Source organism: Eulemur rufifrons, chromosome 29, assembly GCF_041146395.1.
Source record: "Eulemur rufifrons isolate Redbay chromosome 29, OSU_ERuf_1, whole genome shotgun sequence".
NCBI lineage: Eukaryota > Metazoa > Chordata > Mammalia > Primates > Lemuridae > Eulemur > Eulemur rufifrons.
Window position 1 is genome coordinate 74,693,232 of NC_091011.1, and position 27,192 is coordinate 74,720,423.

Below are 27,192 nucleotides of genomic sequence, written 5' to 3' on the forward strand. Positions count from 1 at the left end.
TTACAGGTAAGCTGCATTTTAAAATTAGCAATGGTTGCCTGCATTTCTCTTCTTCCTTAGAAACCTTTCCTCTCTCGGGAAAGTCTTATTAGTCCACTCTTAAAACGTATTGATAGATTGTAATTATATAATATTTTAAACAGTTGTTTTATTTCCTCAAAGACCATGTGATTTTTACCATGTTCATGAATTTAAGAATGTTTAACATTCATCCAACTTCAAGTAATTGGTTACAAAATGCTGCCCCAAAGCAGCCCTGTCAGCTCTGTTTTTATTAATTTTCTTGTTATGAAAAAAAGTTCGTATAACAAAAAAAAAATGTTTCTAAAGTACTTTTAAATACTTTATTTGCTTAAGGCAGCACATTCTTCTTATAATATTATTTCCATTAATTACTTTTGAATCTGTTCTTCAGAAACACTGCAAATTAACTACCACCCAGGTCTGGTGTGTTTGGAATTAATTGGAACGTTTTTCTACACTCTTATATGAAATTTATTTTCCTCCATTGCTTTTAGTGTTTGTGAATTCTCCTGTCCTCTGTGCTAGTCTGAGATTCTAGTTTCTAATGCTTTAACATCCTTACCCCAGGAGGTAGACTTTAGACTTCTTTATCTATACTCACTCCCTGCTTTCATCCAGTCTAATGGTTTTAGATGCCATCTAGTCTCTGACAACTACAAAATCTATGTCAGGAGGAGCTGCCCTCCTAAGCTTCAGACCCGTACAATAGCCCATTTGGCTTATCCCCTTCAATGATTAAGCTCAGCAATCTCTAAACTCAACACTTGATTTTCCCATCGAAGCCCACTCCTCTTGCAGTAACACCATCTCAATTGATGGCAACTCCTGCAAGTAACCCAAGGCAAAGCCTGGAGTAATCCCTGACTCCCCTCCTTTTCTCATGTTTCACCTTTACTTCAGTGAATCCACAGGCCACCATCATTTGTGACCTAGAGTCTAGGCTAGCCTAGTCTACCAGTCTTCTTATCAGTTTTGCTCTCTTTTTCCCACCTCCAATGATTATCTGCATATTAGATAAAATGGGTATTTTGGAACACGATCTATTCTAACCCACCACTCAAAAAGACCCTCAGTCCTTTGCACCACTATTCTTTCTACCTGACTCTTCCCAGATGGAGATGGCTTAGACCTTCACCTTCTTCAAATTGCTGCTCAAACACCACCTCCACAGTGAGGCCCTCCCTGACCACCCTATTTAAAATAGCATCATCACCTCCCAGTACCCATCACTCCTTTTCTCCTCCAATATTATATTTATTTCCATCACACATATTGCCAAGTGGCATATGAGATGTCTTATTTACTAATCATCTGTCTCCTCCCACTAAAATGTAAGCTTGTGAAGACAGGGATAATTTGCTGTTTTTCTCTTTCATTTCAGTGAACAGTGTCCAACACATTGTAAGCATTCAATAAATATTTGTTGAATGAATATTCTGTATTTTGAACAGCTGATAGTTTTTCTATAGGTTTTATATCTCAAAAAATACATTTTTCCATTATGAATGTTAATAAGTATAAAAATCATTTCTAATCCAGTTCTGGCACCACAGAGCTGTGCATCCCAGTCAAGGCACTTGATCTCTCTGAGCCCCAGCGAAATTATAGCATGGTAGATTCTATAACTCCTGAGGTTCTTTTCAGCCTTAAAATTCTATTTGGTAGGATCTGGCCAATTGCCCTTATGAATTGGTAACCATTTAGAGAAAAAGTTTTTATCATTCTTTCCATTTTGGAATATAATATATTTAGTTCCTCTTATTAAAAACTCCAAGCCTGCACAGCAGAGGAGCTGTAAAGAACAGCAGAACTATTCAAGCACTAACTCACAGATCACCTTCCCTATTGAGATGAATGACGTGATGTATTTCCTAGAAAGTGAAAGGAAACCAAAACTCTACTTGAGACTTAAAAGTAAAAACACATTATTTTTCTGTATTAATATTTATGAATATTGATCATTAATTACCTTCTTTAGAATCTCATCCAACAAGCCCATATTGGCCTCCTGAGCTTTTATTGTGTGAGAGAAAAATGCATAAGTCTTCCTGGACATTAATTTTTCCTCTGGAGGCCTTTTAACTCCCAAAATTAGACAAGCTTCAGAAATATCCTCCTGAAGAATGCCACCAGCTTTGACATATTCCTGAAAATGTAATTTTGGTTAAAGATTATTATTACCCTGATTTGTGATATTCATATTTTCTTTAATAAGAAGTATAGTAAATAAAGGCACCACCTTTTGAAAGAATAAAATCTGTATGGATTAAAACAAATAATAGAACAACTATTTTTAACATCTGTACTTGTTGGCTAAAGATAAATCTATCATTCTCAACTCTCACAGCAAAATAAATTTAAAAATTCAGCAGATACTCATATTTAGAAACAGTTTATAGTTTGATCTTATCCACTAGTACATGTGATTTAACCTACTTGTGAAATGTATATTTTTACCAACACTGCACTGAAATATTAAATACCAATTTATGATTTATTATTCATATTTTGAAAAGACATGTCTCCAACATTTATTTTTCATTGTTTTGGTCCAATTAGTATTTATTAGCGTTCTAATCTGGACAGTGGACTGTGCTAGAGGTGAGATGAGAAGACACAAAGAAAGACTGACAAGATCCCTCCTGCGAAGGAGCTCATACTATACAATAAAAGGAAGTCAGGTTCACAGTAAAGGAAGCTGAATTTGAAAGAATATGATGATCAACAGACTCCCAGTGATATACTAGTTTAATGAAGATCAAGGTAATTTCCACATGGGATGACCAAAGAAATATGTTAATTTAACCTAATCTAAAAGGCTGGGTGAAATTTGGAGAAATGGAGATGGGAAATACAGGAGGCATTGAAGACATTAACACAAATATGAAGGCATAAAACTAAGGAGATGTTTAGGGCATATGGGTAAATCAATTTGGAAAAGTAGATTATATGTCATCATTGCTAATATGAGCCATATAATGAGAATAATCATTGATATTTATTAATAAATTACTATGTGCTTTGCTCAGCTCTTTGTATAAATTACCTCATTTAAATTTCATAAAAATCCCATGAGGTAGGTACAATTTTAATTCCCACAATGGGAAACATGAGGCTCACACATTTAACTCAGGTTGTATAGCTAGTACATGGAAGAAACAGTCACATTAGATTTTTATATGAAGGGGTGTAATAACCCAAGCAGAATTAAAAGAATATCTATAGTAGCAGTTAAATAAAATGAAGATAAATTTATTTAGGAATCTACTTCAAAGGAAAGTATAGATGAGTAAGAGAAACAGTAAAAGAATGAACATATAATTTCTACATCATCTCTTTGAAAATAATCCATTTTCCCATTTGTAGTAAACTGGTAAATAAGTCATGGCAAACACATAGAATGGAGTACATATCATAGTCACTAAATAGAATGAAACAGATCTATGGACTGACACGGAGCAATGTCCAAGATATGTTGACTAAACAAAGCAAGTTGCAAAAGCATGTATATAGTATACAGCCTTCTGTATGAGAACAAAAGGGAAACAAGACTATGTATACCAACACACATGCACGCACACACACAGGTGCTTATTTTTGCAAAAAAGAAATAGAAATGATAGATCAAATAACTTTTTGAACACAGCATTCTGAATATTCTTTATGAGGTGTATTCTAAAAGCATAAAAAAACTTCAAAGAAATATTAAACTTCATTTAATGGACTTATTGCTAGGAATAATACTACTATTGTGATTCTGAAACCATTGAATGTATATTATTGGATAAAGCAAAAAATATGTGTAAATGTTATAAGAGTTGAGATCTTTACCATTGCAAACAGTTGCAAATGTAAAATTTTAAAGGTAAAAAATCTGCAACATTAAGTTTTAATCAGAAATGTCAGTGCTAACAACTCAGGATTAAATAATATATATGTATATATGTGCATACATTCTTCTGTGTATTTCTAAGCACTGTCCACTAAAAAGACCTAAGAGCAACAATATCGCAGTAACAGTAAAGATGCCTAACACCACCTAGCAGATCCTGGTTTCCACATACTAAAAGAAATGAAGGCTCTTTGGTGAAACAGTTATTTCCAGCTGTGGGGCAAGAAAAGCATAAGGTAAGGTTAGGATAATTTGTTTTTCCAGGAAACACAAAAGCTCAAAGATAAATGGATTCATGTCCAAAGGACAGAGGAGTCCCCTGGAAGGGACTCTTGTTAACCAAATTTAGGATAATTAGGACATTAAAAAGAATAGTGCTTAATGGATTGAATGAAAGATGTCCATGCTTCTATAACGATACTCAAAAGAGCAAAAGATAAAGAAGCATGTTGCAACACTGAATTACAGAGTTCACAGTTTGATAAACAGTTCAATTCACTGTAACAGAATAGTTGACAACTCATCTTTTAAATCATATTTTCAGATTCATCTTGTCAGTATGTACATGTATATGTACAGTCCTCACAATAAGGCTTTAAATGCAATAGTAAGAAGGTCTTTAAAGAATCATGTTTAAACACTGAATTACAGAGTTCACAGTTTGGTAAACAGTTCAATTCACTGTAATAAAACAGTTCACAATTCAAAAAGCGGGGGAAAGGGAAGAGAGGGGAGAAATAAAGGAAAAATCTCCTTTCTAAAGAAGAACACCATCAAATGAACTTAAGAGGAGTGATGAAAGCAGAAAATCATCACTTTCCAAGCCTCCGTGTAAAAACTGATTCAGGCAAAGATTAACAATGGACAGTAACATCATTAGTTTAAAAGTTCTTGAGGAAGGCCTGGTGCGATGGCTCATGCCTGTAATCCTAGCACTCTGGGAGGCCGAGGTGGGAGGATCACTTGTGGTCAGGAGTTCAAGACCTGCCTCAGCAAGAGCGAGACCCTCCCATCTCTACTAAAAATAAAAGTTCTTGAGGAAAAAGAATTTCACATATCTCAAAATATAACCCCACAGATGACTCATTAATTACACAGGGTACTGTAAGCTTTTTGTAAAGAGTAAACAGAAAGATGAATGTAAAGGGCTTCTCCATGTGGCTGGCAAGGTACACTCTCATGAATAAAATCTACTCAAAGCAGCATTCTCTGGGCGCAAGAATGGTGTCTTGTCTCGCTGGTCTCAGAACCAGAGCTGCACATGAAGGAGAGAATTACAGAAAGACACAATCTTCCAAACGCAGGCCCTTTATGCCTCAGCTGGAGAAAATATGGCATAAGGTGAAAATCGTACTTTTCGCCAAAGCAAAGAAATTAAATTGACACCAGCAAACATCTTGTTTTCATTCAGATGCTCCTTAATTTTTACATACAAGTTCATTTTATTCTCACATATTTTTAAAAATGGGAAATATTCACCTTATCATGAATGGCGCGCCGATTCGAAGGCTGTATCAACACCTTGTATCCCAGATTGGTGATGCCTTTGATGTGCTTGGGGGCCAGAGGGGCCCTCCTCTCCCAGGCGTTCACATCCTCCCGCCTGAGGGCCACCACAGCCTTGTGGTGAAGACCCTGGGAGAGGCTGACCCCCAGCCTGCCCAGTTTGGTCCTAGGTACTCGCAGCATCTTGGCACCTGGTGACTGTAAAGACAATGTAAAGAGCAAAACAACAAAAGACGGGAGGAGTGACAGATCATTCCGGTCTCCTTAGAAATCTGCTGTAAAATACAACCAGCTCAAATGATAACAAGTCACAAAAGAGAGAAGAGAGGAGGAGAAAACTGGATACAAAGTCTTCCTTTACCCACACAAACCCAAGTTTCCAAAAACAAGGTTATTTAACTACACAATCTAAAACACACAGGCCAACTTAGGTGACACAAACCAAAAATTGCTAAGCCAAAATAGCTTTTTAAATATGTGTTTTATCAAACATCTATTCAGCACAAAAGTTTTACACAAGTTAATCTACAATGCAAAAGCAGGGCTCCCAGACTGATCCCAATTTTGATGGCATGAAGTTTGAAATCCCTATAATAGTATACAAGACTCTTCACAAGTTAGTGCTAACATCTTTCCAGCTTCATTTCTGACCATTCCCTAAACAAGTGCTTGTCACTGTGTTTTGCAATCTAGTGTCAGTGAACTGATTTTTTTTTTTTTACTGATCCATGATGACATGTGTACAGAAATAGGAAGTAAACATTTCGAAACCAACCTATCACATGACCGTTTTTCTAGTAATTTATCGTTACTGACGTTTACTAAAGTATTGGTTCTCAACAGATTGGAAATTAAGAAAACTAAACAAACAAACCTGTTCTTTCACCACAGGTGTCAGAAGTTTAAGCAGCGTGGCCCTAAATCATACTGCTCCCACCTTAGACTCTCAGCCTCACCCTCGCTGTTCCGCTCCGTTGTTCTAAACATGCCAGACCCCCTTCCCGGGTTTCCTCTCCACATCACATCCTCCTGCCGTTGCATTAAATCCCGACCTGCCTCAACTAGTGTTCTAACTGCTATTCCAGATTGCATAATTCTACTATTTAGTCAATCAAGAAATGTTTACAAAAGGCTTACTACATATCCTGTGCAGATAAATTTTATATAAATTTTTAAAGCATAAATACACAGGTTTAGCAGTATTCTATCTTTCTTCAAATGGTGACATATATTTTGTAGCCAAATACCATTTCAGATGATAATTTGCTGGATCATTGGGTTGCTAAGACTTAGTTTTCTGTGTAAGGTTGGAAGCAAAATATAGAAATTTCCTACCCATTACTGCTAACATACAGCAAAACTTTCATGAAACATATTTCTGTTACATCAGACTGCAATCTCTAAAGAGCACCTCCCTTATAGATGGGGAAGGTTTGCCCAAAGAATTAAGCATGCAAGTACATTTCCTGGAGCAAACAACTACTTGATACCGAGATGATAAATTTCTAGGACACCTCACAGCAGAGCCAGTGAACAAAGAGCAAAGAGTCCGGATGTGAAAGCTTTGAGAAGAAGAAGGCCAAGAAGAGAAAAAGATGCACACATCAAGAAAAATTGTCAATGACTAGGAGTTCAGACTTTCTGGCCAAAATATAGATGCCAAAATAGATGATCAACATTTCAGTAAAGGACTGTTACATACTGCACCTAATTTTTAAATGTATTCATGTAGTTTTGTTTTTAAAAGAGACTACATTAAACCCAAGCCCAAGCCCATAACATTCAGTCTTTCCCAAACAAAAGAAAAACTGCAATATCCCATAGAACTCAAATCCCTTAGTTTCTAAATAAAACCAGTTCCAAAGACAGTGATTCCTTTGAACATGCACATATGTTCAGAAATGCTCCCATCTTCCCACCAGGGGCTGTATTTCTTGAATTCATAGGTGACTACATGATCCTGTATCTTCTATTCTGAATCACAATTCTTGACCCTAACATAAGGGAACTTGTGCAGATAATTTAATCCCTCCCCTCAGTCCAAGCTTGATTTATAACCACAGCCATTCTTCACTCCTTGACAACCTCTCCTGCTTCCTCCCACCTCCTTTGTCTGGGCTGGAGGTGGGGGAAGCAGGAAGGACAGACAGACAGACATACAGACACACACACACACACACACACACACTTACACTTGTAATACACACATATATGTTTGCAAAGACAGATTATCTTGGGGGACTAGGAAAAAAGAATAAGTAGCAAGGATTGAACTTCTGGGATTCATTTGGGAAGCTACTTTCACTTTCACTTTTTGTGTGGAATTCTTAAATCATAATTTCTGTAACTTTCTTTTTTTAAAAAAACAAAGATAACAATAGTTACCATTGATTGAACATTATGTGACAAGTACTTGGCTGAGCACTTTATGAACACTGTCCTATTTCCTCCTTGCAAAAATCTTATTAAGTAGGTACTTATCCTCGTTTTACAGATAAGAAACTGAACTGGGATCTGATTGGATCTGCTGCTTTTAAGCAGAAGCAGGATTCCTAGGTTAATGTTTAACACTCAGGATTTTCTCTTCTTTGCCAAAGCCTAGAGATCCACACCACACAGATCTGCACATGCCGTTACTCCAGCCAGCTCTTGCTTCAGAAAGAAATCAGATCCAGATGGCATCGATTTCAACAGTTACAGTAAATTACCCACACAGCGCATGGTGCCTCTCTTGACCCCTTTTCCTGTGTTGCACTGAAAATTGTTCCTGAGTATTTGCCAAGAAAAATTCTAGATTTCTGGGTGCTTAGCGAAAAAAAGTTTGATTATAGCAGGTATAACTGTTAGTAACTGCTTCAGCCTTGAAACTTGGTCTCAGCATAGAAATTTCAAGACCCTCATTCATTTGCTTCTAAGATCATCGAGAGCAGGTAATGGTGAGGACTTCTGAATTGCACTGCAGGTGTTTAGTTCATCGGGACTGTTCTGGCTTTTCCCATCCTAAATTTTGTGTTCTTTTTCAAGGATATCAGGGAGCAAATCCAATGTATATTTTTGGCAATGCCTTCAATAAAGCAAGGAAGGAAGATCCTGACTTACTCAATGGCTCAAGTGAAGCTACTGACTGTGGCAGGTGCTGATAACAGTCTGTAGCACGAGCAAGGAGAACTTAGAAAAGAAAGAGGAGGAAAAGGGAAGAAGAGGAAAGAGCTAGAAATAATGAGGAGGAGGAAGATAGAGAAAGAGAGGTGTCACATTGGCAGGGATAAGGAACAAGACCCCCTGACAAATTCTAACAGTCTTCCCTTTGACACATGAAGGTCAATGTTTCAAACATAAAAATGAAATTTAAAAGATTTATTCTGTATGTTTTTATAAAACAAGAATACCACTAAGGTATGTATATATTTTTACTTACCTAGGATTGATCAGAAACTTGAAATGTCTCTAAAAGTCATGAGAGTATTATAGTGAATTGCAGAGAAATACACCCTTATCTGTGGTGACAAATTCCAAGCCCCCCAGTGGATGGCTGAAAGCATAGATAGGTTTGCACAGATAGTCCCAAACCCTATGTATACGATGTTTTTTCCTATACATACCTACCTATGACTAAAGTTAAAAATTAGGCACAGTAAGGAATTACCAACAATAATTCATAATACATCTGAACGATTATAACAATACATTGTAAAAAAAAGTTATGTGAATATGGACTGTCTCTCTCTTTCTCAATATCTTATTACTCTGTAATGAACGTACCTGAATGTTTTTTGTATTTTATATCCTTTTCAAGAGAAATGGGGAGCAAAATGATCATTAGAGAAGGACAGAAACAGAGACAGAGAGATAGGCAAAGGACAGAGAGACACTTTGGCGTTCCACACATATCCTACCATTTTCTTTCAGTGACCATGAACTAGTCCAAGATCATTGAGTACATTATCATCCTAAATCACAAGAAGGAACCAAAGCATATTTTGTGAGATGTATTTATAAAAGATTGTATCTAAGGAAAAGCCACCCTCAGGACAAAGGATCTTATACGTGGTTAGAGGAAGGTACCTTCAGATAGTGAGCAGTGTCGTCTTTTGTAAAATTACATATAGTAATCAATGAAATTATTAATAAAATAAAACCCAGAACATTTCTTGATAGAGTTATCAAATTAAAATCTTTTGTCTATTGATTATGGGCACTTTTGATTCTCTTTCTTTAATTCAAAAAATATGTTGGGAGTACTCAAACTGTGGGCAGGATAATGTTAGGTACTTGGTAAAGATATAAAGAAGCAGAAATTCAGTCCATACACATTTTCATGGGGTCCTACAGGAGCAGGATGAGGTAGTTTTACCTAACTAAATGATGCCAATCAATGTCTGGTGGTGAATTAGCAATTACTGATTAAAACTGAATACTGGAGTCAGAATGGACCTGATAGAAGATAATTAAAATCCAATATTACAAATAAGAATAGTGAGGCTCATAGAAATTAGGGATTTTTCATGTTTTATAAAGAGCATTTTCTAAGCTTCTATGGATAAGTCATAATAATACAGTTTTTTTTCCCAATTGGTATAACTTTTGAAATGTAACTCAATTAGGTTTTTCTCTGCTACTGTTTAGGTAGTACTTATGCCATAAAATGATTTATTTGATTTGTGCAATTTTCATAAGAGAAGTAGATGAATGAAGAGAGCTGAGGTTTTCACCGAGCTTTTTGTTCTTCCATCAAATATCAAAAATCCTTTTAGTATCTTTCCATAGCATCAAACCCCGTCAGAACACTTTTAACACCTACAAATGACCTACCTAACCAGAACAACGCACAAGCAAACAACAGAGCTTAAGAATGAAAAGGACTAGGCAGGGCTCCTCTTAATTTCTGTCACTTCTATTGGGACATGTATAAGGAGTTCACATTCATTATTGAATAAATTAAGGCCCAATGTTTCATCTGTAGTCTCCATAGTCAAGAATATGCTCTTTGTCCATCTACTTTAGATCTCGAGAATAATTCCACTATAACATAACTCACTCAAATGGAAACTATCAAACCACATGGGGATATTTCTCAATGCCAAATTATTCATAATAAGAAAGCATACATTTTGATTAAATATGGAGGGACTAAGAATGGGGTAATGTCTTGAGATGAAGAAAATAAATTAATGGATGAAAAGTGAAAATTATTTATATTTGCCTTTTCAGTTAGTTAAAAAAAAATGCAAGTGTATTTAAAAAACCAGTTTCCCAGGAAGCCCCGGTATTCATAAATAAGTGTGGGCAAGTCCATGGCTATGAGTCTTGGCCTACAGTAGATATTTGGTATCCAGACCATAATAGTCCTGGAGAAGTTCAAAAGAGTTCCAGAATTAGCAGAGCACCTGGTGATAGCCCAGAACTCATCCAAATCCCTCCCCACCGCAAGGCTTGCTAGAACTAGGCTTGGGCTTGCAGCAGCCCCGGCCTCCATACTTTCACTTCCTGTTGTGTCGGGACATTCTTCTAATGCTTCCATATTAAACCCTTTATAAAAAAGAAAAATGAGACTGGGGGGAGGGAGTCTATTAGTGTTAATCAATCTAGTCCGAGATATTCATATTTTATCCAGCCCATCAGCACTCGAAGTCATCCAAAAATATACAACCCATTACTCTCAAGATCACAATTTTGGCTTCACCTAGATAGAATACAAACCTAGTTCTGGATTGGAGTCTAGTCCAAAATGCTTATCTACTTACTTGTCTGTCTCTTTGCTGCACTGTAAATGGGTATAAATTGTGTTTTATTCATCTCTGTATTCCCAGTGACTGGCACATAGGAAAATCTCAAATGTTTTAAGAAGAAATGAATAAATAAGTGAGCAAATTTAAATAAACATTATAAAGACCTGTGCAGCAGAGACAATAAAATAGACACATGAATAAGAACAGAAACTCACTCCCCCCCCAAAAAATATGATCAATTCTCTGCCAAGATCTCATAGACCAATGAATGTTATGAAATATAGTATAGTGTAGTGGGGAAACCCAGATGTGGGAGCTGGGACATAACTAACTAGCTGTAAGGTTCCTTTTCTTGACCTCAGTTTCTTTATCCAGTTTAGAATGTAATACTTAAGTCCCTTTCAGCTGTAATATTTTGATTCTGTTAAGCATAGTAATGACTGGGCGCTGTGGATTACAAAAACATTAGAATTTTAGAACATAAATAGGCACTCTGACTTATAAACATCTGGCTAAAGTACACTAAACAGGGAAACAAAACATCAAAAACACTGTGGAAGAAAACTGGACATTCACCTGAGCTACCTGCATTCACTGCACAGACCAGGAGGCAAGAGCTTCCAATAGAAGTACAGGTGCCTCAAGGGAATACTGGCTCCTCTCTCCACATGCCGCCTAAGTTCCTCAGCACCTGAACTTACTCTGTGACCTTGGTTTGTAACTTAACCTCTCTGTGCCTCATCTGAAAAATGGGAGTCATGTTAACATCTACCTCTCAGAGCTGTTGTGAAGTTTAATTCAGCTAATATGCATAACATGCATTATGCTAATGCATTACCTCACATGCCATAGACACTCAATGAATGTTAAGAAAAGAAAAAGTCTCCAAACCTGCCTATTACTCAAATGTGAGCAAAGCTATCCCACTACCAGAAGACACACCTTCCCTTCCTGTTTGTCACACTGTGGTAAGGCCTTCAGATTGGCTCCATATAAATTCCCCCTTACATTTTTCTGGAAAAAAAAAATTGAAGCCCTGTAAGCCCTCTCTTCAGCTTCATCCTTTAGGCGTGGATGTTCAAGATAAATAAGTTACCATTTTGATATTATATTCCATCAAATCTGAAACACATTGTCTCACATCTTAGCATCTCTAAAATAGGGATGTATCTTACAATTGATGGTATCTTTGATTCAATGAATAGGGTAATAATGTTTTTGGTTACTTTCCATTCCGAATGTACAACGTTTCCATGATTTCATGAATTGTATAGAATTTTTTGTGGCCTCAACTAGAAAACTTACCACTGTTTGTAATGTTATTTCTATGAGAAAATTAATAAAAGAATATTTGGAAAAAATGATAAATGAGGACTACTTACACACCAAAAACCATTTCCAAAATCCTGAACCAAGTCCTGTTAATACTTGAAGGACTAGTTAGGAAAAATTTCTAATTACAAATAAATTAAAGTTCTGATCACATAGTCACCAATAACAAATATGATTTTCTAAAGAGTAGGGAAATTACTCTCGTAAATCAGCTTCATTTTTTGTCCACCTAACTCAGAACGGTCACCAGGTTACATGGCCAGAGGTCACATAGCCCAAGGTTCAGTCATCTTCATGGGAAAAAAGGGGAGGGAAGTGCAAGTGGCACAATACACAAACTCATTTATTATTATTTTTTGTAATAAAGTATTGGAAAGCCACTAAGTCAATGACCATTCCGTCCTGTGTATAGCTACATCAGCTAATATGCATAACATGCATTATGCTACGTAGACCTTCCTCACATTCCAGTAACTGATGACCCAAAACATCCCTGTTGAAGTTACTGAACCACCCCCCACCCCGGACTCCCCCAGAATTCAGTATTTGAAAAGCACATCTTTTCCGGCAGTTGCCGGGACACTCAGCCCCTCTCAATCAAGCAGAGCAGTTAGCAAACGGCCCCCACCCCGACCCCCCAAGGTCTCAGATCAGAAAACCCTGACATCCACCGTGCCCGACTTTCTCAGCCCTCCCACCTCTGTAGGAGGACGCACGAGGCGCAGCAGCCTGCTAGGTGGGGCTGTGTCTCGGAGAGAATGGCCAGCGCGCGCTGCACAGGGTGAGAAGTTTGTGACCGGAGTTTGGCTAAACCGAGCTGGGGGAGGGACGTGGGGAGAAGCAGCCCCCGCGATCTCCATCAACCTCCCCTCCCCAAATGAGCAAGGAGCCCAAGCATCAGCAAGGTCTTCGTTCTGCAGCTTCAACATCAATCCTTTATTCCCCAGCAACCGCTCCCAGCACCCGCCAAAAAAGAAAAGGAATCCGAATTCCCTTCCTACTCAGAAGTGCTGAAGCCGCGCCGACCGCCCTCCCTCCCTCGCAGGGACACGCGCGGAGTTCGGGCCTGGCGGGGAGGCCCCGTGCTCGCCACCCCCCCCTCGCTTGGTCGGGCCACGGCCGGTCAGCCGAGACCCCAGGGGTCGCCCTGCCGCGCGGGGACCGGAGGCCGAGCCCGCCCGCTATTCCCGGCGGACAGCTGGGGTCCGGCCCGCGATCTCCAAGCGCATCTCACAGGTCGCGGCCACCCGCCCATCTGCTCGGCGCTCCCGGGGCTCCCTCCTCACCTAGTCCGCTCTGGGGCGCCGACTCGTCCCCCGCCGCCCACGCAGGGTCCTGGCAGAAATTGGGATGCGGGGCCGGCCGGGAAGGAGGAGGTGTTTGCTCAACTTCTGAGGACGTCATGCCCCTTCCTCCCGCAGCCAATCAGCGGCCGCCCTGAGGGAACAACCTTCTTCTCCGCCAATCGGCGGCGCTGCCAGGTGCTAGGTCATGCCCTGCCCCTGCTCCTCCCTTAAGAGCCGTCTGCCTTTCTAATCTCTGACCTGCGTCCTTAACTGGGGTTCTCACGTCCTCCCCCAAACGAGCATTGACTAGGTTTGTAACTGTCCGCGGCAGAAGGCAGGCGGTGACGGAGAAGGACGAAAATAGGGCACTGCACGCTAAATAAATGTGCGCAAATCTCCTGGGAAAAAAAAGTTGCAAGAACATGTACCTCGCGTTTGTTTAGTGATACACGCTTTTCAAAGCATTGCATAGCCATGTAACGAGTCTATGAAGCCAGATGACAGTTCTTAGAACAGTTTCAGAATCCAGCTGGCTGAGAATCTAAGAAATTAAATGCAGTGTGCCCACATTCACTGAATAGCCAGTGTCAGTGTATATATGACAAAGTCCAATATTCTTGAAAAGTCTGGACCACGTAGGCTTAGAGGGACAGGGAAAAAAATGTATTTCATAAAGACTAGCCCGAGCACCAGGAGCTGAAGAAACACGTGAAGACCAGCTGTGGTCTCCCGAGGAGTCAATAGCCACAGGGTAAACTTCCCTCCTGTTTTTACAACTTTCTCCACCACTCACACTTTTCTCATACCTGCCATAGATGCGTTTAGCTATTGACCTCTCATGTCAACAATCTATAGCCTCAAACATTCTTGAAATGCCACTCGTATCTCCAATGGCAGAGAAAATTAGAATTTTATCTATAGGTAAGGTTGGAATTTTCTTCTGTTTCTTTAGCTTCACATACCAAAAATCAGATTTCTTCTCATTCTTCTAAAACCTTCCCTCCTCCTGTGTTCTCTAGCTCTGTTATTGGCATCACCACCTTCCTATTCACCACCTCATCAGACCTAAACACCTTGTTTGCTTCAGTTCCTCCTCTGATCCATCAACCTTACACATGGTGTTAAGGCTGTCATTTAAAATCCCACTACTATCATCTTCCTTCAAATTCCTTTTATATATAAGCTGAACCGTATTTCTGAAGCATACAACTCTAATTGTCTCATTGGCCTAAGCAAAAAGCCTCAGGGACTACCCACTACTCATAAAACACAGCCCAAAATTCTTCACACAATGTTAGTTGTTTGAAGATATAATCAACTATCTCAGCTTTATTTCTGCAGCAGAACTAGCCTGAAACCAACACTGAAACACAATTTATGATTTGCTATATTCCTAAGTCTTAAGAATCTATAATCCTTATTTTTCCCCCTCAAGTTATAAATCATGGCAAGTTACTTAGTTTTCAAAAAAGCCTCTGTTTCTTTATCCATTAACAGGAGAATAATAGAAACTACTTTATGGAACCATTATGAGAACAAAATGTGATGATAGCAAAAGTGCCTTGCCCAGTATCTAGCTAAAGAAACTGAAAATTATTATTTACTTTCCCCCAAATATCTCATGCTGTACACTTATCTGTAATTCTTATTTACAAAAATGTTCACCTCTCTAAAACTAACCCATCCTTCAGGGCTCAAATGCCACTACATCAATGAAGACTTTCCTGACTATATCAGCCAGATACGATGTTTCCCTTCTCTCTTGTGTATCTGCCTCTCTTATTTTACTTAACACGGTCTTCTTTACGTAGTAGTTATTCATATTTATCTTATCTGTATCCCTCACCTGTCATCACCGTCAGATCATAAAATAAAAATATGTACTTAATCTTCCTCTTTTCTTTTTTTTTTTTTTTTTTCATTGCTTCTAGTACAATGCTATGCATGTAATAGGTCAGTCAGGGTCTCAGCAGGAAACAGGTGGCACAATCCAGCCGGGAAAATTAGGAGACATGAATGGACCAAGTGTGTGCAGGGTGAAAGGAAGGCCACAACATATGGTGACACACTTTGAAACCAGCAGCAGTGAAAACTACCCACAGGCCTACACAAAGCCCGGGATAGAACTGGTTATCAGAACTCAGAAAGAGCTCTAGCTGTGGTGCAGCTGTAGCTGTAGGGAGTGCCATTTAACAGCAGTGGTTTTTGGCAAGGATGAAGCTGCCTAAGAAATTAATGCTGCCCTAAGAGGGATCTTACCTAAAGCAGAAGTCAACAAATATTCTTTTCTGTAAAGGACCAGAAATAAATATATTAGGCTTTGAAGATCATACCATCTCTGTCTCAAGGACTCAACTCTGCTGGTTGGAGAATGAAAGCAGCTATAGGCAATACTTAAATGGATGAGTGTGACTGCATTCTAATAAAACTTAATTTACAAAAACAGGCTGTAGGCCAGATACAGCCTCTGGGTCATAGTTCACAGACCCCTGTCCTAGGGAAGGAATGATCTTACTTCACTCTCCTCCTGCCCGTCCATCTCCTACTGGTGCCTTCTACAAATTGCACACAAATAGAGCCAGAGGGTTAAGTGCAGTCCATAAAGGTCATCTCCTCCCCCAGGGGCAGAGCAGGTGGAGAAGGGGACAAAAATTCTGGAGCTCACAGAAGAATATCCAGCACAAAACGTGTTCAGCAACTGCTTGTTGAAATGAATGAATCATGACTGGTCACTGTGAATCCCACTCACCTAGAAATTCTTGAAACTCCACTCACATCTCCAATTGCAGAGAAAATTAGAATTTTATCTATAAGTAAATTTGGACTGGTCATGTGACTGGTGATTGTGAATCCCACCACAAAATGGTTGAATAGTCAGGGGAAAAAATGGTGAAAACTGAATTCCTAAGTGGACAAAGCCAAGAAAGGGTTCTGGACCATCGTGACTCCAGAGAGGACCTGAGGTTCTGTCTGCTTTTCTCTTGCTTTACTTTGGAGTCCCATACACCTCTGGCTTGCTGCCACCCTGATGAAACATTAACCTGGAAAAAATTCTTCCAATGTATCATTCAAATGCTTGTAGTTTTCAAGAATTTTGCAAAATATGCTTGTGAGAAATACTATTCCTTAAAATGGTGAATTGCAAACATTTTTCATCATAGCGATATGTTTTATAATACGCATTACAGGTCTCAGAAATCTCTTCACTATGAAAAGGGGCAATAGGTGAGAGAAAAAGCAAGCCTTGGATACATCTCAAGTCAGCTCCCACAGTCAACCTCTGGGACTCATTCAATAAGGGAGACCCCTTCCGGCCATAGTGGGGGCTAGGTCAACGCTCCTGAAATTGGAAAGCTGATTCTAAGCCACTCAAGCTGCCTGTCTGTCTCCCACCTGCTTTGCCTTCCTCTCTTCCCTAATCGTTCTTTTGTTCTGTTCTTCCTGAGAGGTCCTGAAGGGTAGTAGTTAGGCACTTGAGCGCTGGAGTAAATGGGACCTAGATTTAATCCCTCTTTCGCCACTCTCTAGCAAGTCACTTTGTCTCTTTAAGCCTCATTGTCCCCCATCAGAACAGTGAGAAATGGCATAAGGTTGTCAAGAAGATTAAATGATGCATGTGCACGTTCTCAATATCCATGAGCTAAGGTGGGGGCTTACTATTTCCTGTCTCATCCTCCCCTCAACTTTCCTTACATTCAGAACCCAGTCTCATTTTTAAACAACTTTTGCCATAAGGAGAAAAGAGGTAGGCAGTTGGGAGAAGGAGGAAGAAGTCCAGCATGCTCCTAAGTTTGTTCTATTTATTTATCAAAACTTTGTACGTAAGTCCTCACTTAATATGGGTAGATTCTTGGAAACTGTGATTTTTAAGTGAAACGTACAGCAGGTCCTCAAATGACATCATTTCATTTAACATCGTTTCATTATAATGTTAATGAGGAAAAAATGGATTTCCTTATCCATCATCATTTCACTTAAAGTCACAGTTTCCAAGACCATATCAATGATGTTAAGTGATAGCTTACTGTATTTCTTACAGGAACAGCAGTTTTTACAATATCACTTATAATCTGCCCACCCTAATAAATTATTCTCCTTATTATAAATACAGCTATCTTATAGACAAAAAGTACAAATTCACATGTTATACAAAATAAGAAGTAGTTCAGGAATGAAAAATTTTCAAATAACAATGACAATTGTTTGCCTAATTCCCATATTATTTTGGGAATGAAGCACACCCTCTTTACCTTCAAGCAATTTAAAACTCCATTCAACAAAGAAGACAAGAGCAGGAACCACCCCCAGGATAATCTAAATCACCACCTCCAGGAGTAGGTTCCAGGTAGAGATAGTGATATCCTGAGGAATTGTTTCCCTGTATGTAGAGAATCCTTCCTGAAAACAATTCAAGAAAACTCTAAGCCTTTTGGCATTTCCAGAGTCAACTTCTGTTGGTTTCTAATGTTTCTTGGAAATTTCCCAAGAATCCATGGCATTCCTTGAGAGTTACTCATACAGCGTAACTCACTCAGCAGATTTGCTGCCCGTCCCCTTCTGCCTAATAACTATTATTATGAATTTACCAGGACTTTTAAATTTTTGGTTACACATCACTGTATTTATGAGTTGCATGAAAATTATATGCTATGATAACATAAGCAAATTTGAGGAATACAAATTTTGGGATAAATCTCAGTGACATAGGAGGGATCTAATATATTCAAATCAAGGAAGAAAATCCAGTGTTATTCTCCCCAGTCTCTCCTGAATGAAAATCTCAAAAGAAAAGACACTTTCAAGGACTAAGGAAAGATTGGGGAAGAATGGGGGAAGTAATTAAGGCAAAAATAAAACACACATGTAATCTTTCTGAGGCTTAAGCTCAAGATAGTTGACAGGCCAGGTTTAGGAGATAAGAAGAGTCTGGACTCCTTCCTTCTAGGCCTAGTGTGGATCAACTGAATGAAAACAACCTTTTATAGTAGCCATTTCACGATTGAGATGAGAAGGAAAAAAGAATATAAAAATTGGAGTTTTCTTGCAACATAAGAAGTGGCAGCTAAGAAAAATAATTGTAAAAGCACAAAATAACGTAGAGAAAGTATCCCTGACATTGAACTGACTCTCCTGATAATTGCTATCTGTATAGCTCCTCAGATGCAAATGAAATAGAATTTAAAAGGAGCTGAACAGCGAAGGAGGATAGTCACATCATATGGTAAAATGTTGATACCGCCTATGATAAGCACGGACCTTTCTGTCTTGTCATTTACTATTATTGAACAACTATAAGCTCCTAAAACAAAATAAAAGCAAAAAAAAAACAAAAACAAAACACAAAAGGCAGGAATTTACTAAACAAACAGAGTATTGCCTACACCTATATACACAGGTTAATTGGAAAATGTTCTTTGTTTATTGTGTAAACATAGTTGAAATAAACATTCCCCTGACCCTAAAAAGCTAAATGCCTAAAATGCCAAAGATGTGTCAAGACAAACACCACACCAATGTATGTACTCCTAGAAGTCAGACTTGAGTTCTGCATCTTTGAAATCCTCCAGGGTCTGCTACCTGCCCTATGCACTCTTGAGTCTGAGAGAACTATACAGTTATGGGAAAGAAGTAGATTTGGACTACGGAGAAAATGGGGAAATGAAAAAAACAAAATAAGAGAGGGTGAAGGATAAAAATAAAGTGAGTGGTTGAGAGGCTGACAGCAGGAGGATTAAGGCAATGTTTACTCCCTGCATGAGGAGCCTTCAACCCTTTCCTCATTTTGCTCCCAGCATGTCTGCAGCCAGGGCTTTGCCCTCGAGGTAGAAAATTTAAAAGAAAAAAATCTCTGGAAAAGTTCCACAGCCAACTTCAGATGTGGAACTGGAAAGACAGGAATCAAGAGTGACACCAGTGTTTTCGATCTCAACAACTGGAAGGAAGAAGTTGCCTTTAATGAAGACACTTGAGGGGCAGGATAAGGGAAGGATCAGGAGTTCAGTTCTGAACATACCAAGTTTGAGATCCTCATTGGAGATTCAAGCTCAGATGTTCAATAGAGAGATATCCTAACATGGAAATCAAGAGGCATGTCTACATTGGAGATAAACACCTGAAAGTCATCAGTAATACAGATGGCATCAAAAGCCAGGAAGATCACTAAATGAATCAATAAGGACAGAAAAGAGGCCATAGGGCACAACAACTTGTAGTGGTCAGAGAATGAGGAGGAACCAGAAAAGGAGACTGAGAAGATGTGGCCAGATGTGTAGAAGGAAAATACCATCTCCTAGAAGTCAAATGAAGAACATATATCAAGGAGAAAAGAATAATCAACTATTAGAGCAAATAAGGTGAAGGCTGAAAATGACTAATGAAGGCCGTTTGTAACTTGATATGAGTAATGTCAATGAAGAGGTGGGGGAGCAAAACTTAAAGAAGTTTAAAGAAGAAAAAGAGAGAATGAGATAGTAAACAGAAATAGCCCTTCCAAAGAATTTTGTTGTAAAAGGAGAGAAATGCAGTGGTTACTGGAAGGGGGGAAGTAGGATCACAAAAGGTTATTCTTAAAAATTATTAATATTATAGCATGTTTGTATGTTGATGCAAATGATACAATAGAGAGTGAAAAATTGATGGGATGTGACCTCATACGGAAGTGGAGGTTGGCCTTACCTAGGAGCATGGAGGAAGGTAAGGAATATGGGCCCGGATGTAGCACAGTTGATGGATCTAGTGATGGAAACTTGTGGAAAGGCTCTTCTGTTTCAAATTTCAGAGAGTCATCAATAAGCAAAGCCTTCAACTGAGGTGTGAGGTGGGAGAGCAAATATTGGATGTTTGAAAAAAGAAGAATGTACAATATAATCTTCTAGCACAGGGATCAACAAAAATGTTCTGTAAAAGACTAAATAGTGTTTGATCCAGCAATAGCATTATTAGGCATTCTACCCAAAAGAGCAAAAGACATTCTATAATAAAGACATCTGCACCCAAATGTTTATGGCAGCACAATTCACTATTGCATGGATGTGGAAACAACCCAAGGGCCCATCAATCCATGAGTGGATTACTAAAATTTGGTATATGTATACAATGGAATATTACTCAATTATAAGAAACGACAGTGATCTAGCACCTCTTATATTTTTCTGGATTGAGCTTTAGCCCATTATCCGCAGTGAGGTATCACAAGATTGGAGGAATAGCCTCCACATGTACTCTCCGTCAAATTGGCACTAACTGATCAACAATATGGTGCTCGCATGGTAGTAATATTCTCCAGGGATTAGGGGTTGGGTGGGTAAACTCACAACTAATGGACACAGTGTGCATTGTAGAGGGTAAGGGCAAGCCTCTAAACCTCACTTGGGTGAGGCAAAGACATAAAATGTAACCAAAACATTTGTACCCTCATAATATCTTGAAATAAATAAAAAAATGTTAATCATAATAAAATACCTTAAATTTATTAGGTCAAAAAAAAAAAAAAGACTAAATAGTAAACATGTTAGGCTTTGTAAACCATACAGTCTCTGTCACACCTACACACTCTGGAGTTGTAGTATGGAAGCAGTCATAGACAATAGGTAAGAGAATGGTTATAACTGGGTTCCAATAAAACTTTATTTACAAAAACAGGCAGCAGCAACTTGATATGCACATGTAAAAGAATAAATTTGGACACCCTCCCTCCTACCATGTATAAAAACTAACTCAAAATGGATTAAAAACCTAAATATGCAAGCTAAAACTATAAGATTCTGAAGAAAACATAAGTATAAATCTTCATGAACTTGAACTAGACAATGGCTTCTTAAAATGGCAATAAAAGTTAAAGCAACAAAAGAAAAAATATATAAACTGGGCATTATTAAAATTAAAACCTTTTGTGGTCCAAAGAACACCATTAATAAAGTGAAAAGACAACTCACAGAATGGTAAAATACTTTTGCAGCATATATATCTAATAACAGAAGGACTTCTAGCTATAATATATAAAGAACACTTATAAGTCAATAATTTAAAAAAATAAAATGAGTGGCTGGGCACAATGACTCACGCCTGTAATCTTAGCACTTTGGGAGGCCAAGGTGGAAGGATTGCTTGAGGCCATGAGTTTGAGACCAACCTGAGTAACATAGCAAGACCCTGTTTCTACAAAAAAATAAATAGAAAAATTAGCTGGGCATGGTGGTTCATGCCTGCAGTACTAGCTACTTGGGAAGCTGAGGCAGAAAGATCACTCGAGCCCAGGAGTCTGAGGTTGCAGTAGGCTATCATGATGCCACTGCACTCTAGCCTGGGCAACAGAGTGAAAATCTGTCTCAAAAATAAAATAAAATAAATAAAATAAAAAACAAAATGAAACAATTAAAGGATCTGAATTGATTGTTCTCCAAAGAAGAAATATAAATAGCTAATAAGCACATGAAAATGTGCTCATCATCATTAGCCATCAGAAAAATGCAAATTAAAACCACAATGAGATATCATTTCATACCCACTAGAATGGCTATAATCAAAAAGAAAGATAATAACAAGTGTGGTGAAGATGTGGAGAAATTGGAACGCTCGTATATTGCAAGTGGAAAATAAAACGTCGTAGCCATTTTGGAAAATATACTGGAAGTTCCTCAAATGCTTTAACACAGATTTACCACATGATTCAATAATGGACTTCCTACATATGTACCCAAGAGAAATGAAAATATATGTCTACCCAAAAACTTGTACACAAATGTTTATAGCAGAATTATTCCTAATGTCCAAAAGTAGAAACAACCCAAATGTCCATTAACTGATGAATAGATAAACAAAATGTGGTATATTCATTTCTTTAAAGAATATAAAGAAATGAAGTACTGACATTCGACAACATGAATGAACCCGAAAAACATTATGTTAAGTGAAAAAAGCCAAACACACAAAAAAACATATTTTAGTATTTCATTTATATGAAATGTACAGAATAGGCAAATCTATGAAGAGGAAAATTTGATTAGTGGTTGGCAGGGGATGGGACAGATGAGAGGATTGAGAGATGACAGTGAAGGAGCGTAGGGTTTCTGTATGTGGTAATGAAAATGTTCTAAAATCGGTGTAGTGATGGTTACACAAATCTGTAAATATACTAGAAGGCACTGAATTGTACAATGTAAATTGGTAAATCGTGTGGTATGTGAACTATGTCTCAATTCAGCTGTTTAAATAAACAAAGCAAGCAATGCTCCAGCTTTGACTCTCCAGCAGGAGCTAGAACTTGGGTTCTCCAGGAGAACCTGTTCCCACAGATTTGTGGGTCCTACACCCAGAGTCTCTGGTTTGGCAGGTCTGGGGTGGGACACAAGAATTTACATTCCAAACATTCTTCCCTAGTAAAGCTGATAGTACAAGTTGTGGGGGGGTGAGGGGGAGCATACCTGAAAATCACTGATCTGGGAGTATAAGAGAATGAATGAACTAGAAAAGTATAATAAAATTGTTGGAAAGCTTTATGGGGCCCCATGGAGGTACTGGCAAGTAATTTAAGGTGAAACTGGTCATGACAGTGTACTTTTCTCCAGCCATGTTCAGCTTCTGAGACACAGGCATAGAGTAGGTGCAGATGAAAGTTAACTGGGGTTGTTTAAAGCAACCAAAAACAGAACAAGAGGGAGTTGAGTACATGCAAGGAGGAGATTTTAATGACTGACATGGAATTTAAGCCAGATGCAGAAGGAAACATGGGCCTGAGGGAGATAAGACATGGAGAAAGAGTGGTAGGATCAATGTCATTTTTCCTGATGGAGTAGGGTCAAAGAACTGTTGGAGCTGAAATACTGGAGAAAAAGAACCAGCAAGTAGTCCGTGGGTTGGAGAGTGAGCTGTTTAAAAGAGAGAGAATGGAGAAGGTGCACTTATTGGCAATAACAAGTTCTAGGAAGTGAATGGCTGAGAAAGGGAGGAGAAAAGGCCAAGGAGGTGAGAGGCGAGGATGTTAGAAAGCTCATCTGCATGGATATTGAAATAACCATTAATTATAAGAACACTGTTGTAGAGAATGACAGTGAAACAGGAGCTCAAATCTTCAAGGACTGAGGTGAGGTAGAGACTGCCCCCAAAAAGAAATAGCAAATATTAAGATATGATGACATGTGATTAAAAGCTCTGTGCTTTTACAGAGTAAGTGATATGGGTTTGGAAGCATCAGGGAAAAGCAAGTAAAACACATGCCACTGCCCCATTCCCTGTAGTCTAATAGATGTGGCAGAGAAAACAGCCACTACTCAAGAGTGTTGCAGAGGTAAGAGTGTCTGTTATCAGGGGAAGCCAGATGCAATGAGAGAAAGAAGTATGAAGTGGCTACTCAGAGAAGACAGTGAAGAAAAGAGTTATTTTACTGATGATTGACCTCGAATCCCAGAGAACACAAGGACAGGGTTTTAAGATATAGGCAGGGGCAGGAGATGAAGAAAAAAAGGATATGCACAAAGCCATATGGGCATTAGAGTCCAGAACTGAAGGAAGATCTGAAATTCCTGGACTTCCCCTGGTGACTGGCAAAAACAGGGACATAGGCAGGATTTCTTAACCTCAGCACTACTGACTTTTTGGGCCAGACATTCATTGTTGTGGGGGAGAACATTCTGTGCATGGTAGGATGTTCAGCAGCATTCCTGGCCTCTAACCACTGGATCACCCCTCAGGTATGAGGACCAGAAATGCCCCTGGACATTTCTAGAAGTTCATCCTAAAAAAAAAAAATAATTAAATGTATGTGCTAATAAATATTTTTTCCATATGTATAATATATATGATATATATATTCAAGTTTGTCCATCAGAGTATGATATGTAGTAGCCCCAAATTCCAAACAAATAAATGGCAATAAATAAGATATCTGCAGGCCAGGCACTGTGGCTCACGCCTGTAATCCTAACACTCTGGGAGGCAAAGGTGGGAGGATCATTTGAGGTCAGGAGTTTGAGACCAGCCTCAGTAAGAGTGAGACCCTCATCTCTATAAAAAGTAGAAAAATTAGCCTGATGTGGTGATGCACACCTGTAGTCCCATATATTCAGAAAGGCTGAGGCAGGAGGATTGCTTGAGCCCAGGAGTTTGAGGTTGCAGTGAGCTATGATCACACCACTGCACTCTACCTAGGGTGACAAAGCGAGACTCTTTCAAAAAAACAAAACAAAAAAAATAAGATATTGGCTAAATAAATTATGATATATTCATATAATATAGCATATGCAACAATTCATAACAATGAGAAGAGGAAAGTGAGCTCAGGACAGTGAATTGATCTGTTTAGGAAGTGGCATCATGTGATCCTACTTAGAAATCACAGCTTTTTGTCCATTAAGAGATGTGCCTTCTTGCAGTAACTACGGGGATCCTTTATCATTTTATCAAACTGGTGACATCCTTCGAGATAGAATCAAGGATATTGTCAGATACCATGGAAATCTTGCAGTATCTTTGTATAACTCATTCTTCCATCATACCTATCTCATATTAAATAGGTGAAATTAGCTCTGAAGAGCCTCCTTTGTACTACAGGAGGAATGTTGAGCTAAACAGCAATTACGCAGAGACTTATGAGAATATCATGCAGAGTTCCTTGGGATTTGTTAATCCAAGAGTAGTTGAATTCCTTCTAGAAAAACTAGGAATAGATTACCATCTTTAGTAAGAGGTCTACAGAGCAAAAATTTCTGTGAAGATGATTTTGCTTATTCATTAATAAAAAATATCTGCATCTTGGGCTTTACAATGTGTGAAGATTGGAGTTATTTCAAGGTTGTACACTATGTGGATGCTATGAATAAACACAATAAAGCTCTGGAAATCAACAAAATGTGGAAGCTTTTTAGCTTATAGAGCATTGTGTGCTGACCAAAGCAGTAGAAGATTTTAAGCTTGCAGTAGAATACCGTCCAACTCAGGAATGCAAGAAAATACCTCTGCCAGCCACTTGTGGAAAGAAGATAGAAGAAGAAAAGTTTTTAAATGCTGAAAGTCACTATAAGAAAGCTTTGACTTTGGTTGAGAGTTTTAAAGATGTAGAGGACACTTTACTGAAACTTTATAAATATGTGCAGAGAAAAACAAACTGAAAAGGATAAAAAGCAGAAAAACAAAGAAAATAGAAACAAGTACAGAAAAGTTGTGTAAGCTTTTAAAAGAGGAGAAAAGGCTAAAGAGGAAAAGAAGAAAATCAATTTCTTCCTCTTCAAGTGTTTCTTCTGCTGATGAATCAGTTTCTTCATCATCCCCACGCTCTTCTGGTCACAAAAGGCGTAAGAAAGGTAAGAGGAACCATTCAGAGTCTTCAAATGTATTTACCCACCCTCAGATCAGATAAGAAAGATGAGTGCTCCCAGTTCCAACGAATACAATCGCATCTTTCCTAACCAAAAATAAGAAATGGAAAAACTACTGGAAAAGCAGGATAGGTTACAATATCAAAAGATACAGGTAAAAGAGAAAGATAGATGCCCTTTCTGTCCATCTGAAATACCAGACGATTTGGAGGTAGGTCTGGAGATCCAAGACATTTTTATAATAGGCATAAAAACCTAGGCAGGTAGTAGCAAAACAGAAATGCCACATAAATTCGACATTTCCTGGCAGAAGACATTCCTCAGATTTCTTCTGTAGGAATTCAGAGGACAAGATAAAAATTTATGGTTGTAGGAGATTTGAAAAAGATACAAAGGGAAGAAAAGAGCACCATAGCAGGTGGGAGCCAGGATAAGTGAGGTATTTCACCTCGCCAGCAGGCTCAAACTGCTCTTGCAAGTCAGTTGAAAGACGTAAGAAAATATACTTATTGTGGATTATGTGATTGTAGTAGACATGAAAAAACATATTGATTAAATACAAATCAAGGACAATATGAAAGTGAGGACAATCATAGGGAGGATACAAAAACAGTTTGCAGAAGATGGACCAAATAGCAAAGAGTAATCAGAAAGCAGAGTTTTTTAAAAACTTTTCAAAATATTTAATTGGATAGCTGAATTTGAAAAAGGAAATAAACCAAAAAATTAATATGCCAAGGAAATCGGCACCATTACATTAAATGTTAGTAATAAAAGTTGGGGGTGTTTTAGTCATAACAGTCCAGAGCAGAAATCTCTGCTCCTAAAATTACGTGTAGACGTTACAGAAGGCAAATGCTTTTTGGCTTTTCTCAAACTGTGTTTGTTTCAATTGCAAGTACCCTTGTCACAGCTTGCTGTTTAGGCTTTTCATGTGTATGTTTATGTGCAGTACAGTACGGTACATTTCCTACTCTGACAAGTTGTATTTCTTCACCTAAAGATAATTCTCTGAAAGGATTGTTTCTTCATTGCATTATGGTGTACGAGAATTCCTGGGTCCACCTTATCCTACTGTTTGAGAGAAAATAAAATTTATGTATTGAACACTT

The 27,192-nt window shown here is 38.4% G+C and overlaps 1 protein-coding gene and 1 pseudogene across 1 annotated transcript in view; one reads left to right on the top strand and one right to left on the bottom strand.

Annotated features, from left to right (window-relative positions):
* Positions 1-13,830, bottom strand: part of AASS (aminoadipate-semialdehyde synthase) — a 57,297-nt gene extending 43,467 nt beyond the window's left edge. The window contains exons 1-3 of the mRNA XM_069461241.1: positions 13,770-13,830; positions 5,396-5,620; positions 1,994-2,170 (exon numbers count right to left, since the gene is read on the bottom strand). Coding sequence (XP_069317342.1) covers positions 1,994-2,170; positions 5,396-5,605 — 387 coding nt within the window. The 5' untranslated portion in view covers positions 5,606-5,620; positions 13,770-13,830. The remainder of the gene's footprint in view (positions 1-1,993; positions 2,171-5,395; positions 5,621-13,769) is intronic.
* Positions 12,961-26,747, top strand: LOC138377000 (tetratricopeptide repeat protein 14-like; annotated as a pseudogene).
* The last annotated feature ends 445 nt before the right edge of the window (positions 26,748-27,192 follow it).